This window comes from Wallemia mellicola (assembly GCF_000263375.1).
Source record: "Wallemia mellicola CBS 633.66 unplaced genomic scaffold WALSEscaffold_15, whole genome shotgun sequence".
In the NCBI taxonomy this organism is placed as follows: domain Eukaryota; kingdom Fungi; phylum Basidiomycota; class Wallemiomycetes; order Wallemiales; family Wallemiaceae; genus Wallemia; species Wallemia mellicola.
The window spans coordinates 206,027-220,224 of record NW_006531972.1 but is presented as its reverse complement, the minus strand read 5'-3'; the positions used below and the strand labels follow the sequence as shown (position 1 = coordinate 220,224).

The window sequence follows — 14,198 nt, the reverse complement described above, 5'->3', positions numbered from 1 at the left end:
ACTCCTTCATGAGATGGAGCTTGATAAAGAGATCTACGCAGATCGTGCACACAAATCCGATAGATTTATGGAGAGCTAAAGTGAGGCTGTTCATTTACTTATTTTATCATCTAAATTTATTACATAGCTAGCACTCGGAGAGATTGATAACGATCGCGATCAATTAGCGATATTGACAAGATTGAAAGGACATCATAAGGAATTATGTGAATATACACCACCATTGGAATTACTCAGAACTTTAAAACCAATTAGTAGAGCACTTAAACAAGAGTCCGGTTGGATAAACTCATTCAAACGTCTCACCAATTTACGCAGCCACGATGACCACGATAAGGAAACAGCATTGGTGAAGTCACTCACCGGTACTGAAGCTTTGGAAGGTCTTCAAACTCCGAAAGGCATCCTACTTTATGGTGATCCAGGATCTGGGAAGTCATTCATTTTAGACATTTGGTTTGGAAGTCTACCAACATCCCGTAAAATTAGACTACATTATCATGCTTTTATGACTTTAGTCTATGGTTTAGTATGGGAAGAAATGCAGCGGAGAAGAGGTATTTTCAGTGAGGAAGCCCAAAAATCTAATCCAGTAGATCTAGAAGCGGAGAATTCGTTAATGATGCATACCTCAATCTCTTTTGCTGTTGCTCGAAAGTTATTTCTCAACCATGGCCATATACTCTATTTAGATGAGCTACAAATGTTAGACATAGCATCAGCAGTTTTGCTTAGAGATACCCTCAGTTGGTTTTTGAGGTTTGGTGGAATTCTCCTCTCTACATCCAACAAACCACCGTCAGAACTATATGCTAAAGGTGTAGGATCGAAGAACCTAAATGACTTTCTTTTCGCTCTTGAAAGGCGTTGTAATGGTTTAAATCTCGATGCAGGAATAGATCATCGGACAACTAAACCACACGGTGAGACTATATCATGGTTTGTCAATGACAGACATGAATTTGAATGTCTTGTTGAAAAATTGATGGGAAGTGAACGACAATCGCGGAAATTAATGGTTTATGGACGTGAAGTCTATATTAATGAAACTTCAAAGGGTATAGCTAAATTCACCTTCACAGAATTATGTGATAGCGTGAGTTATTTTTTATCATGAGATATAAATTGATAATCCAATTAGCCACTCGGTGCATCAGATTACTTAGCACTTGCTAGTACATTTGATACTATAATTATTGATCAAATACCAGTTATGCGCATATCTCAAAAGAATCAAGCGAGAAGATTCATTACACTTATAGACGCCCTTTATGAATCAAAATGTAGATTGATAGCTTACGCGCAAGACAATATTGATAGATTATTTTTTCCTGATTCGACGGGTAAACAAGAAGAGATTGATGATTTAATAGCTTATGAAGCCATATCTGAAGGTATAGAAGCGCAATCATCACCGCATGTATCAAGTGCAGGTACGATCAGCTCAAAATTACAAACACGACCTGCTCAACAATTACACGGATTAGCAATTTTATCAGGTGAAGATGAAAAATTCGCATATAGACGCGCTGTATCTAGATTAATTGAAATGGGATCTTCAAATTACTTAACAAATCATCCAGAAAAATGGATAAGTTTACCAATTTCAGCTAGAGTTTGGGAGAAAAGTACAAATGCAACAAAAGGTATAAAAAAGTTAGCTGAAATGGCTACCCATGGTGAAGATTTTGGCGAAGAGTATAACAACCCAGGTGGTATACTTCAACGTGACAATGCACCTGTTTTCTCTAATAATCACGTTTGGGGTGTAAGAGAGGATCATGGAATGGGCCTTGGTTCCTGGGGTATGGGTAGTAGAGCATATGAAGACACACCAGAAGTGAAAGAAGAGACTGCATATAGAGAGGAAAGAAAGCATCAAAGATTAGAGAGAAAGAGAAAAGAGTTTAAAAGTTAAAGAGCAATAAATAGTGTATTTATACAACAAGTTGGTCTATTTGGTATTATGATGATTAATTATGCTGTTGTCATGGCAGATTCATTCCACCAGTCAGATGAAGATGCAGAAGATGCGGTAGGAGCAGCTGAGTTGAGGTTGACTGGACTCTTCTTCTTAATATTGCTATTGTTACTCTTTTTTGCACCTTTCTTGCCAGATTTCTTAGCTTGGAGTATCTTTGCCTGACGAGCGAGAGTGCCCTCCCACAATGATTGATAACGTTTGTACACTTCCATTGTAGCTTGCGCATCAATTACAGAACTGTGTTCGTTTTCTTGGATATCAATACCAAGAACGAGCTTAGCGAGAGCTTTGAGTTTTGGTCTCTTAGTTTTAGCGATAGTGTGCAATTGTTCATACTTTGCGGTATCCCTTATATGCGAAGGTGGATGCGTCAACAATAAAGCTCTCAAATCGTTATTAATCGCGTGTCCTATGAGAATTCTACCCTCTAACAAATCTGCAACATGCTGCTGAACTTCACTGAATAGAGGAGCTTTCTCTACATCTTTGAAGGTAACACCACTGACCCATGTACGAAAATCGGTTACTTTCTCCATTGGACGGACAAAAGTGTCGTAGATAACAGCGCCATGGTAGTTGACTATACTAACGCGGGCTAAAACACTCTCTTCACCATCTCTACCTACACCAACCATTTCACAATCCATGGCTAAATATTTGCCAATTTCTGCTTTCGGGCCTGTAACTTCTGTTGGTAGTATAGAAGCAGTTGGTTTGACTACGCCGGTTGTTACTTCCTTGTTATTAGTATTATCTGACATTCTAGATTTCTTTATATCTTCTCTTGGTGTATTTAACTTGCGTTTACGTTTTGTGCCTGTATTATTAGAAGTAGTAGGTAATTTCTAAATTTGATTAGCAAACTCCATTGTAAGATAAGAAACGAACTTTTTTCAAATTGAGCCAATTCGACGACGCTTGACTCATTTAATAGTTTCTGAATTACTCGTTGATAGTTTGAGAAGAAGTTCTCTTTTTCTTACAACGATCGTCAGTAATTGAAAATAATGGTAAATAGCAAAGAACTGTCTGGTTAGTTGATTCCCTTTAGCTCACTTACACCCATTCTAACCTATTACCCAGCTACTCTATTACTCGTACATGCATTTTTGTTCGCTAACAAATTAGACAAAACTGCTAGCAAACTTCTAAAAGAAATCGAGGAGAAAAACCTTGAAATTGATAGCAGCAAGTTAGCGAAATCTAAGGATGATCCAAAGTGTTCACTTATCTTGGAAGCTGTTACCGCCAAACTTGAGCAAGCCAAGAAGGATACAGAGGATGATAGTGATAGCGATAGCGACAGTAGCAGCAGCAGTAGTAGTAGTGACAGCGACGATGATGACAAACCAGCTGCCGAACCAGCATCTAAGGAAGAAGACAGCAGCGACTCCTCTTCCTCCAGCTCAGATAGCGAGGATGAGAAACCAGCAGCAGCAGCTAAGAAGCCATCTCCGAAGAAGGCAGCTAGCAGCTCATCATCAAGCTCTTCAAGCTCTTCAGATAGCTCAGACAGTGAGGATGAAAAGAAGCCATCACCAGCTGCGAAGAAAACATCACCTGTGAAAAAGGCAGCATCTAGCAGCAGCTCATCAGACAGCTCAGATTCAGATTCTTCAAGCGATGAAGAAAAGAAGACCGTAGTTGCTAAACCAGCCGCTGAGACAAAAAAGCGCAAAGCTAGTGCTTCTTCTTCTTCTTCCTCATCAAGCTCTAGCGACTCAAGCTCTAGCGAAGATGAAAAACCGGTCGCTAAACAAACCAAAAAGCAAAAATTAGATGATAACACAACAGTTGAGACCACTGAATCATCAACACCAAACGGAAAGGAAACTACAGTAACAACAACCACGACAAGTGCCAACGGAAAACAAAAGAAAGTTCAAAATGAAAGATTTAGAAGAGTTATAGCAGAAGATGTAACTTTCCATGATAACAGATTGGCTGATAACTCATTTGAAGGTATCGGTTTATCTGAAAAGGACTTCGGACATAAAGCAGCTGCTGATTTAGCACCAACTAAAGGCGCTGGTTTCAGAAAAGAAAAGAACAAGAAAAAGAGAGGTAGCTACAAAGGAGGTGAAATTTTCATGGGTAGCAACTCAATAAAATTTGATTAGATTTTGTCAATTCTATAAATTTATTTATTACATTTTGGGTATAATTCTAGAGCGATTGTATGTGAATTGCTAAACCTAGTATGAAAAGTGATACTAAGAGCAAAAATTTCAAAACATGTTGAGGGTATGGAACTAATTCCATTACCATGGTTGGGAGAAGTACGATACATGCCGTTTTGAGAACATGTATTGCTTTGAAAGTTGTGAAAACTACGTTTGAGCTTGATTGTGCGTAAAGTAATGATATACTCTTGAAAGCGACAGCAAAGAAATGATAGAAAAGTACCAATGGTTCTGGTCTAACAGCACTAAGAAGAGCTACAGGGCCATCTATACAATCTCCACCTTGAAGGAAGTACCTAAAGCAACCCTGCCTTAACACCTTCAAATCATCATCGTCTCCACTGAATAGATCGTACAATGCCATACTCAAAGTATTGACCGTTCCAGCGGTTGAGCGTCTCGTCCAATCCCAATTATGAAGACAAAGTTTGACTGCATCCCAATTGTGTAAATCCACACCGTCTAATTCTTTTGTCAGGGTGTTAACATCCGTCAAAGCACAAGTCATTCCGCCACCCGTGAGTGGGTGGCGTTGATTATGTGCATCACCTATGAGTAAGACTCCTTTACGTGTGTTCGCATTCCGGGAAGTTGGACGCATGTAACTATTTGGCATAATTCTAAGCCTTTGTTCAGGATCACTGAGAGCATTTAAAAGGGGTTGCTGAACTGATTCTGGAAGATGTGGAAGAATATCCTTCTTTATATGATCAGGTAATTTTGGTATTGATGGTCTATCACCTCTGACATCCATCAAAATGCGTACGTCGTTGTTACCAATTTGGTAAAGAAGTACACAAGCGTGGTTATCACCTAGGATGACATTCCCGTGATACTTCTTTGGTAGTTCACAATCGTGTAGGATTAAACCAACGAACCAGGAACACGTTTTTGGGGGGAGTGCCTCCTTGAGAGCAAATTTACGAAGGTTAGAGAAGCAGCCATCCGCTATGAATGTAATAGGTGCTTTATAAGACTTCCCATCTGATGTTGAAACACCCTTTACGACATCATTATCAATCATGAGTGATTTTACTGTGGCTTCTACAGTAGTAATAGATTTTTCTTGCTTTGCTAGCTCTCTAAGACCTTGTATGAATCGACCGTGATGGAATGACCTGCCTTGATGACGCTTGGACGATAGATCGCTGAATGGGTATGGAATATGAACAGGCTCCTTATTGTAAATGACACAATAGCCTTCTACAGGTATGCTGTCTATGTTTTCTAAAGCAGAAGACATTTCTAACTCTTTGAGAGCGTTGAGACCACCTGGTTGCAAGAGCTGATATGAAGTTAGATGGGTAGGTAAAGAATAAAAAGCGTACTTCTCCGACGACTTTATTCGCTCGTTAGTAAAGCATACTGCTAATCAATAAACTCACTTCTATCGGGTTCAGACCAATCTCGTTCGATTAACAAAACTCTACGGTTCTGCTTAGATAAAGCGGCTGCTAATGGAGGACCTGCGATACCTGCACCGACTATAATGGCATCATAGTTATCCATTTAATATTGTGCTCTTCGTAGTTTGATATTAAGATGTATCTTTCTGTTTAGAACAACGAGATACCAAAAATGTTAGTTGTATAATTATCAATAAAAATATGACTAGGCTTACACCATCTAATAGGACAGATAAAATAGAAGCTTTATTAGACCTCGTCAGAAGATTAGCTCCTCAGAATATTGACAGCAATTTGGGATGTCTTAGCGAACTCGTCAGTGACGATCTAGATACACAAGATGAATTCCTTGGTAGCGTGGATAAACCCTTAGAGATACGCACAGATAGTAGCAACAGAGAGTATCTCATCTGCGATTACAACAGAGATGGCGATAGCTACAGATCTCCATATACCAATAGCTACATCCCTGAGTTATCAGATGGCACATTGCCATCTCCTCAATTACGCCAATTAGAAACTGGTATGAATGACGCATTAGAAACCTACAGAGATATGTACTTTGAAGGTGGCTTATCTGGTGTATACCTATGGGATTTAGATGGCAGCGCTAACTTCGCAGGTGTTGTCTTAATCAAAAAGACCGTTGACGATGGTAGTTGGGACAGTGTACACGTATTTGAGGTCAGCACACATGGTAGAGAAGCCAACTATAAGCTCACTACTACGGTTATACTCTCATTAAAAAACGATGAGAAGGAATCAAAGACAAACTTGTCGGGCAGTTTAACCAGACAGTGCGAAACTAACGCTAATGTTCCTGCACCTTCTGCTCATATAACCAACATTGGTAGATTGATTGAAGAGCATGAAAGAGGTATAAGGAATAGCCTGGCTGAAGTATACCTTGGTAAAACTAAAGATATTCTTAATGAAATACGTATAATCAATGGACAAGGTGAGGAGTTCAGGAAGAGATCGCTCCAACAAGAGTTACTTGGAAAGTTAAAGTCAAAGTAGAAATTGAATGCATCTAAGCTGTTTGTTCGTGTCTTTCCTTTGACATCCTTTGTACATAAGTAGTTGAGATGATGTTGACTGTCTGTTGTGAGCTGATAAGTACATAAAACAAGTAAAACCCACAAGCCTCCATATATCTTTGCATGCAGTTGCTAAGGCAACCTTCCTCAGATGAGGAAAGTGAAGTTGAAGGTTTAAGTATACATTTATCATAACATTGGTTATTCATATTATTTATCAATTGTTGAGCATTAGCTAAAGCGCTGGCTTGTTGAATCTCTAATTTCATTTTATTTACATCTGGCTTTTGTTGCTTAGTTCCAAAGAGAGAAGACATGGTTGTGTGGGTTGAAGGGACGATGATTACCAATTCACTCTGTTCCCAGATAATGTCAGACCTGGACTGAGAACTCTCTCTGGAGGTGTCTTTGGGAGGTTATTAGGACCCCATAAGCCTGCACTACCTGTTCTCTCCATTAAGTTGACCGATTTGGGTTGAATTTTTGATCTCATGGAGTAGTTTTTTGATAATTTATTATTAGTTTCTTTGATTAAATCAGAAATTAATGTGTTATATGTTTCGTTATCATTTCTGAGTGTATCTAGCTGTTCTAGATTATAAGTTAGCTGTTGATTAACGGATTGCTCATTTGAGCGTAGGTTATCACGTAATTTAGATAATTCAGTGATTGGTATTAGGTTTAAAGTGAAAGTGTCTATATTATCGATTTCTAACTGTATAGACTCGATATCGACAGCTGGATCAATCGGAGTATTCTCAGGTTTAGATGTATTAGCTACGGTTGGTGTATGATCTTGTTGATTAAGTGATAACTGCAAAGGTGGTAGCTTATTTACTTTAATCTCATCTAAATTCAAAGGCTTCCCCAATACTAACAAGAATTGCCTCCTAGTGTAACTGTAATCATAATCCAAAGCCTTTGGTAGAGCTGTATTAGATAAATCTTGGTGTATATCTCTTGCGTATTGCGTAACTAATATTTGCTTATCGAATCCAACTTGTCTTTCTTCTTCAGATTCCAATAAATCTACCGATAGATCCTCTTCATTCTCGAATTCACCAAATTCATCACCAAACTCTTCTTGACTAAAATCTTTGAAATCTTCCTCAGATTGACTCATCTTATTTTGGCGGACGTCTATCTCCCCCTCTTGAGCTCAATCAGTCAAGAGATGGCTGAAATAACGAATCTAAATTCTCTAATAAAATTAAATGATAATAGAGATACGTTATTATACCCTAATACAGATGATATTATCTCTCTATTGCAGTCTAGATTTAGATTAGATCTCCCGTTTATCAAACTAGGCTCATCTTCATTCATTACGATAAACCCTTTAAAGCATTTACAATCTTATAATGCAGAGTCCCAGAGAGAGTATAAAGATCTCACTTATGACCCTTCAACGAGCATTTTACAACCACACCCTTACGATCTGTCATCGCGTATCTTACTATCTTTGAAAAGAAAATCTGTCAGTCAGGCAGTAATATACAAGTACGATAAGCTTTCTTTTCTTGTCTATTCACTAACACTTCGGTAGCGGTCTTACAGGTTCTGGTAAATCCTTCAACAGATCACTCATCACGAATCAACTACTCTTTCTTACAAATACATCCTTGGAATCTTCTCAATTGATTGAAAAGATACAAGCTTTGGATGTTATCATAAACAGCTTTGGTAATGCTAAAACTTCCCTTTCAAGTAACGCTTCAAGACATTCCATTCTTCATGAATTACAATTCACGAAATCTGGTAAACTCATTGGTTCTAAATCTCTTCCTTTCAATCTAGACAAATCTAGACTCTCTCTTTTGGGTCCAGATGAGCGCTCATTTCACGTCTTTTATCAGTTCTTAGCAGGTGCACCGCCAAACTTGCAACAATTATATGAACTACAGGATCCAAGCTCATATGCAATGTTAGCATCAAGCGGTTGCTTTAAACTCCCATTTGGTCCATTCTCTGATGATCACGCTGGGTATAATTCTCTCTACGATGCTTTCATCACCTTGGGCTTTAAGCAAAAGCACATTGATGCTATCTGGAGTTTAATCGTGGCTATTCTGACACTTTCGAATATCGAATTCAGTGACGCTGAAACAAGAGATACCTCGGCAGCAGTTTCAACTACTCATGAATTGGAAATTGCATCTCATCTACTTGGTATCGAACCTGATGAATTGGAAGTCTTGCTCGTTAACAGAAGCGTTTATATTAAGAAGGATATCAGCACTCATCTTCTTGATGCTAAAGGTGCTTCCCTTCAACGTGATCACCTCATACAAGACCTCTACGCTATACTTTTTGCATACGTCATCGAATCCGGTAACCATAAACTTGTCAGTGAGAGAAGCGCATTACAAGTTTTACAATTTGATATACCTGGATTCAGTAACAGATCACCAACCAATTCAGTCATGTCTAGGCAATCATACCCACTCATCAATTCAACAACTAGTGGCTATCACGACTTTAATATCAATTATACTGCTGAAATCCTCAACTCATACCTCTTAAGAAGGGTCTTCGATGACAGTAGCGCTTACAATGGTATGCAAACTAACGATGGTCTTCAATTACCAAACAAGGGTATCGCCAATAGTGAGACATTGCACTTATTACGCGGTTCATCTACATATCCATCAACACATCCACCACCTGGTAAACCATTGGGTGTATTGGGCTTACTCAATCAATCTGGAAAACAGATAAAAAGTGGTACATTACTTGAGAAGAATGCTGATGATGCTTTCATTAATTCAATTGGTGGTGCTTTCCATACGCACAAAGCTTTTGTTTTCACTCCTCCCACATATGGTAACTCAGCTAGTTCACAATTCACCATCAATCACTATGCTGGACACGTTAGTTATGATGCACATGACTTCATCCAACGTGACCAAGATAGACTTGATCCGTTGACAGTGTCAACTTTGCGTTCATCAAATAGCTCATTTATTGGGAAACTCTTCAGTGGCCCTTCATTATTCACGAAGATGCATCCTGTTGATGAAGAGACCATCGCTGATTCTCAAATCTCTTCTATGCCACTAAGAGACGTTTCACCGATTACTAACCCAATTGATGCTGGTCTTTCGCAAGCTACTTCCAAGCAAAATCTCAGCAGTTATGAGATTCACCCTATCTCTTCACAAATTGATGTGAGCTTGGCTGACATGCTCAACGCCGTTGACAAATGCCAACTTTGGAGCGTAATCTCTTTGCGTCCAAATGATAGTTTATCTCCAAATGCAATTGATAAACGTAGATTAAGATATCAGTTGGATGCTCTTTCAATTGCTGATACTATCGCAAGAAAGAGAGCTGAGTATGTATCTCATTACACCTTTGAGGATTTCTGTATGAGATATATATCTGGTGAGCCTGTTGACGATAGTGATGTCGCAAAGCAAGCTGCGCAAACTTATCTCACTGAACACGAGCTCGGCAATGGACTAGACTACGAACTTGGTAACGAGTATGTTTGGTTGAGTTATGCAGCTTGGAAGATACTAGAAGATGATATTAGAGATATAAACGAAGAAGAGCATAGCGAAGGTGAAGACAGCTATGGTGAACTTCCAAAGGAAATGACAGTGGACAGACCAGATATGACTCGTGCATCCACAAACTTTGTCCCAATGACAACTACTCCATACAATGAATCAGATGACGGTTATGGATTCCCACAGACCGTTACAAAAAATTATGAACCAGTCGACGACGAAACGCCATCATATACGAAGAAGGATTTCAATGATGATGATGAGTCAGGTTTAGAGTATGGATGGACAGACAAAGATGCAATATCAGAGAAGAGTAGATCACAAAGTTTCATCGCACAACGCCAACAAGATGTTCAAAAGGCTCCTCGTAGTACTTCCAGACGTCTATGGGTGAAGTTAGTTTGGGCATTTACTTGGTTTATTCCCTCTTTCTTGCTTTCAACCATAGGTAGAATGAAGCGTCCAGATGTACGTTTTGCATGGAGAGAAAAACTCACACTTTGCATGCTTATTGCATTATTCTGCGGTATAGTCTTGTTCTACATTATTGGATTCGGTAAAATTCTCTGTCCAAGGTATAATAAAGCATGGAGTGAAGGCCAACTTGGAGAATATACCGCTGATGATAATTTCTGGGTCGGTATTAGAGGTTCAGGTAGGTTTCATTGCAAATCAACAACTTATCTAATAATACCCTATAGTATATGACATTTCAGACTTTTGGAGATCTCAGCATTCAGATATTGATTCTCGCCCAGTATCTTCGGATTTGATGCATCAACTCGCTGGTTTAGATCTCACAGATTATTTCCCTCCACCGCTTGAGTGGGCTTGCGAAGGTTTGACGGATGGAGACGTTCCAACCTTCAACGCACAAAAGCAATTAGAAGTACCAACAGCAGATCATACGTCCGGTAGACAATACCAAGGAGCAGAAAGCACCGCTTTGGAATCTTCCAACTGGTATGCGGACACTTTCCTTCCAAAAATGAAACCAATGTTGAAAGGATCGATGGTTATACAGAAGAGCGACGTTGAGAAGGATGGATTTGACAATAACAAGCAGAAAGCTATTTATGACAATGGCGTTTACGACTTAACGACCTACTTGTCAACATTGGATTACTATCAATCTACAAATGACAAAGTAGAATATATGGATAAGAGTGTTACGGATCTTTTCAAAAAGAATGCTGGTCAAGATATCACCAAAGATCTTAACAATGTTTTGAACGGTATGGATAGCACACGTGCCAATCAACATAAACAATGCCTTAAACGTGCTCATTTTCTCGGAGAAGTTGACTTTAGAGATACTCCTAGATGTCAAGTACAGAATTACATTCTGTTGTCTTTCACTGTTTTCCTCTGTTGCATTCTCCTCGTCAAATTCCTTTCTGCTTTGCAATTGGGTAGCAAACGTAAACCTGAGTTGCAAGATAAATTCATTATTTGCCAGGTGAGCAGTGAAATATTTCTGAAAATGACAATTAACGATTACTTAAGGTACCTGCATACACAGAAGGAGAAGAATCGCTCAAGAAGACTATTGATAGTTTAGCTGGGTTAGAGTATGACGATAAACGCAAGTTGATCTTGGTTATTTGTGATGGTAACATCATTGGTGGTGGTAATGATAGGACAACACCTCGTATAGTTTTGGATATATTTGGAGTTGATCCTCAAATTGATCCTGAACCATTGTTGTTTAAGTCTCTCGGCGAGGGTGGAAAACAAATGAATTACGGAAAAGTATACTCAGGTCTTTACGAATTTGAAGGTCACGTCGTTCCTTTCATGGTTGTTGCAAAAGTTGGTAAACCTACGGAGCGTTCAAAACCTGGTAATAGAGGTAAACGTGATTCACAAATTCTAGTCATGAGATTCCTCAATAGAGTTCACTTTAATAGTCCAATGTACCCACTTGAACTGGAAATGATGCATCAGATGAAGAATATTATAGGAATTGATCCTAGTTTCTATGAATATTTGTTCATGGTTGATGCAGATACATCCGTTACACCCGAAGCTGCAAATCGCCTAGTAGCGAATTGCGTAGATGATAGTGCAATCATTGGTATATGTGGTGAAACTCGTCTTGACAATGAAGAAGATAGTTGGTGGACTATGATACAAGTTTACGAATATTTCATTTCACATCATTTAGCTAAAGCTTTCGAAAGTTTATTCGGTACTGTCACTTGTCTTCCTGGTTGTTTCTCTATGTATAGGTTACGCACAGAAGATAAAGGTAAACCACTGATTATTTCAACTCGGGTTATAGAGGATTATTCGGAGAATAACGTTGATACTCTTCATAAAAAGAATTTGCTTTCTTTAGGTGAAGATCGTTACCTCACTACTATTATGTTGAAATACTTCGCTTCATTTAAGTTGAAGTTTACAGCTGATGCTATTGCTCACACTGCAGCTCCTGAAACTTGGTCCATTTTGATGTCACAGAGACGTAGATGGATTAATTCTACTGTTCACAACTTTACAGAGTTGATCAATTTACCTGATATCTGCGGTTTCTTATGTTTCAGTATGAGATTCATCGTTATTATCGATCTTATTTCGACTATTCTTCTACCAGCAGTACTTATTTATCTGTGAGTTGAGGTACTAAATTTGTCGAAAACTCTAACAACGAATTAGCATTTATCTTATTACTATTGTCGCTATTGGTCAGGGACCATTCCCAATCATCACAATCATTATGCTTGCTGTAAGTGTAGAGTTCATTCCAGAGGATACCAACTAATCACATGATAGGCTACATATGGTTTCCAAATCGTAATCTTCTTATTAAAGAGAGAATGGCAATACGTCGGTTGGATGTTGATTTACTTAATCAGTTATCCACTGTGGTCGTTCTATCTTCCGCTCTACTCATTCTGGCATTTCGATGATTTCGGTTGGGGTTCCACAAGAGTTGTTATTGGTGAGAAGGGACACACTAAGATTGTAGCTACGGATGAGGAACCGTTTGACGAGAGTCAATTACCATTGAAGACTTTTGATGATTACGAGCAAGAATTATATACCAAGACAAATGGTTCAAATCCATTCAGTGATGCCAGAGGAATGAGTTCCACAATCTCTGATTTCCAATTCCCACCACCTCAAGCTAATATGAATATGCCACGTCCTTATTCAACTTACACACTCGCAACAAATAACCTAATGCCGAATAATCCATATGCACCAACGCCTTCACCATACAATCCACCAGGGTTGGCACCATCAAGGATGAGCAGAATGAGTTTCAATCCGTACGCATCAATGTATGGAATGAGTGAGCAACAACTGCTCCCTCAATCGCACTCCCAATCACAATTTGGATTCGGTATGCCAACACCTCAATCTGATGTACAGACAGCGTCTAGACCTGCATCAGCAGCTTATTCAACATCCCTAAGTGATCCAACTGATGATAACATTCTTATGTCATTAAGACAATATCTTGCTACAACACCATTAATGCAAGTCACGAAACGAACGGCACGAGAACATATTGCAGAACGTTACCCTGAAGTTGATATTGAGAATAAGAAAGATTTCATTAATAGCTCAATTGATGCTATATTGGAGGGTAGAATTTAGCTTATTAACTTATAATCAAGCAATAAATAGTTCATGGACAATCAATCATATTTATATATTATTTATCGCAAAAAGTTGAATTATTTTAAAAACAATGAACAATTTCTTCTTTATCTAATTATTTCTTTTAGCATCTTTTCGACTTATCATTTTTGTCTTCATGCATGGCATTAAAGTAGTACTATTAGTGGTTTTATCATTTTCATTTATTTATATCACTATTAATCGTGAAGCCTAGATTTTCATCAAAGTAACCAATAAAAATGAAAAATAGCTGTTGGTTTGTTTGCCCTTATATTCATACTAATTTTTAAAAAGATGTGGAAGTTATTATAATAATCATCTATTTGCAGCATATAAAATCATGAATGAGAACTTTACTCTGCTTTATCCATGTTAAATGCCTAAATATACAATTATATAACTAAGTTTCCAAATTGTGATAAAAATGCAATTGTTAGATTATC

At 38.4% G+C, this 14,198-nt stretch overlaps 7 protein-coding genes across 7 annotated transcripts; 3 read left to right on the top strand and 4 right to left on the bottom strand.

The window, feature by feature from the left end:
• Positions 1 to 41: 41 nt before the first annotated feature.
• On the bottom strand, positions 42 to 2,772 carry WALSEDRAFT_33177 (hypothetical protein). Its single transcript, XM_006959234.1, has 3 exons — positions 1,142 to 2,772; positions 128 to 1,096; positions 42 to 80 (listed from the first exon to the last, which is right to left on the bottom strand). The coding sequence occupies exon 1, from the start codon at positions 2,743 to 2,745 to the stop codon at positions 1,978 to 1,980; it is 768 nt and encodes a 255-aa protein (XP_006959296.1). The 5' UTR covers positions 2,746 to 2,772; the 3' UTR covers positions 42 to 80; positions 128 to 1,096; positions 1,142 to 1,977.
• Positions 2,773 to 2,971: 199 nt separating this feature from the next.
• Positions 2,972 to 4,141, top strand: WALSEDRAFT_33176 (hypothetical protein; the record flags this gene model as incomplete). The annotated part of the gene is made up of 2 exons (XM_006959233.1): positions 2,972 to 3,016; positions 3,068 to 4,141. Coding segments are annotated over exons 1-2 (1,051 nt in total), but the record flags the coding sequence as incomplete, so codon positions are not given.
• On the bottom strand, positions 4,132 to 5,685 carry WALSEDRAFT_39579 (SE-domain-containing protein). The gene is made up of 3 exons (XM_006959232.1): positions 5,553 to 5,685; positions 5,496 to 5,506; positions 4,132 to 5,452 (listed from the first exon to the last, which is right to left on the bottom strand). The coding sequence occupies exons 1-3, from the start codon at positions 5,674 to 5,676 to the stop codon at positions 4,151 to 4,153; spliced, it is 1,437 nt and encodes a 478-aa protein (XP_006959294.1). The 5' UTR covers positions 5,677 to 5,685; the 3' UTR covers positions 4,132 to 4,150.
• Positions 5,686 to 5,800: 115 nt separating this feature from the next.
• Positions 5,801 to 6,657, top strand: WALSEDRAFT_60836 (subunits of heterodimeric actin filament capping protein Capz). Its single transcript, XM_006959231.1, has one exon. The coding sequence runs from the start codon at positions 6,099 to 6,101 to the stop codon at positions 6,591 to 6,593; it is 495 nt and encodes a 164-aa protein (XP_006959293.1). The 5' UTR covers positions 5,801 to 6,098; the 3' UTR covers positions 6,594 to 6,657.
• On the bottom strand, positions 6,607 to 6,930 carry WALSEDRAFT_20135 (hypothetical protein; the record flags this gene model as incomplete). The annotated part of the gene is made up of 2 exons (XM_006959116.1): positions 6,607 to 6,671; positions 6,717 to 6,930. The coding sequence occupies 2 exons, from the start codon at positions 6,928 to 6,930 to the stop codon at positions 6,607 to 6,609; spliced, it is 279 nt and encodes a 92-aa protein (XP_006959178.1).
• On the bottom strand, positions 6,906 to 7,756 carry WALSEDRAFT_58034 (hypothetical protein). The gene has a single exon (XM_006959230.1). It carries the CDS (start codon positions 7,734 to 7,736, stop codon positions 6,957 to 6,959), a length of 780 nt encoding a protein of 259 aa, XP_006959292.1. The 5' UTR covers positions 7,737 to 7,756; the 3' UTR covers positions 6,906 to 6,956.
• Positions 7,757 to 7,784: 28 nt separating this feature from the next.
• Positions 7,785 to 13,912, top strand: WALSEDRAFT_47261 (hypothetical protein; the record flags this gene model as incomplete). The annotated part of the gene is made up of 6 exons (XM_006959229.1): positions 7,785 to 8,113; positions 8,160 to 10,780; positions 10,827 to 11,584; positions 11,632 to 12,737; positions 12,784 to 12,853; positions 12,901 to 13,912. The coding sequence occupies 6 exons, from the start codon at positions 7,788 to 7,790 to the stop codon at positions 13,729 to 13,731; spliced, it is 5,712 nt and encodes a 1,903-aa protein (XP_006959291.1). The 3' UTR covers positions 13,732 to 13,912.
• Between the last annotated feature and the right edge of the window lie 286 nt (positions 13,913 to 14,198).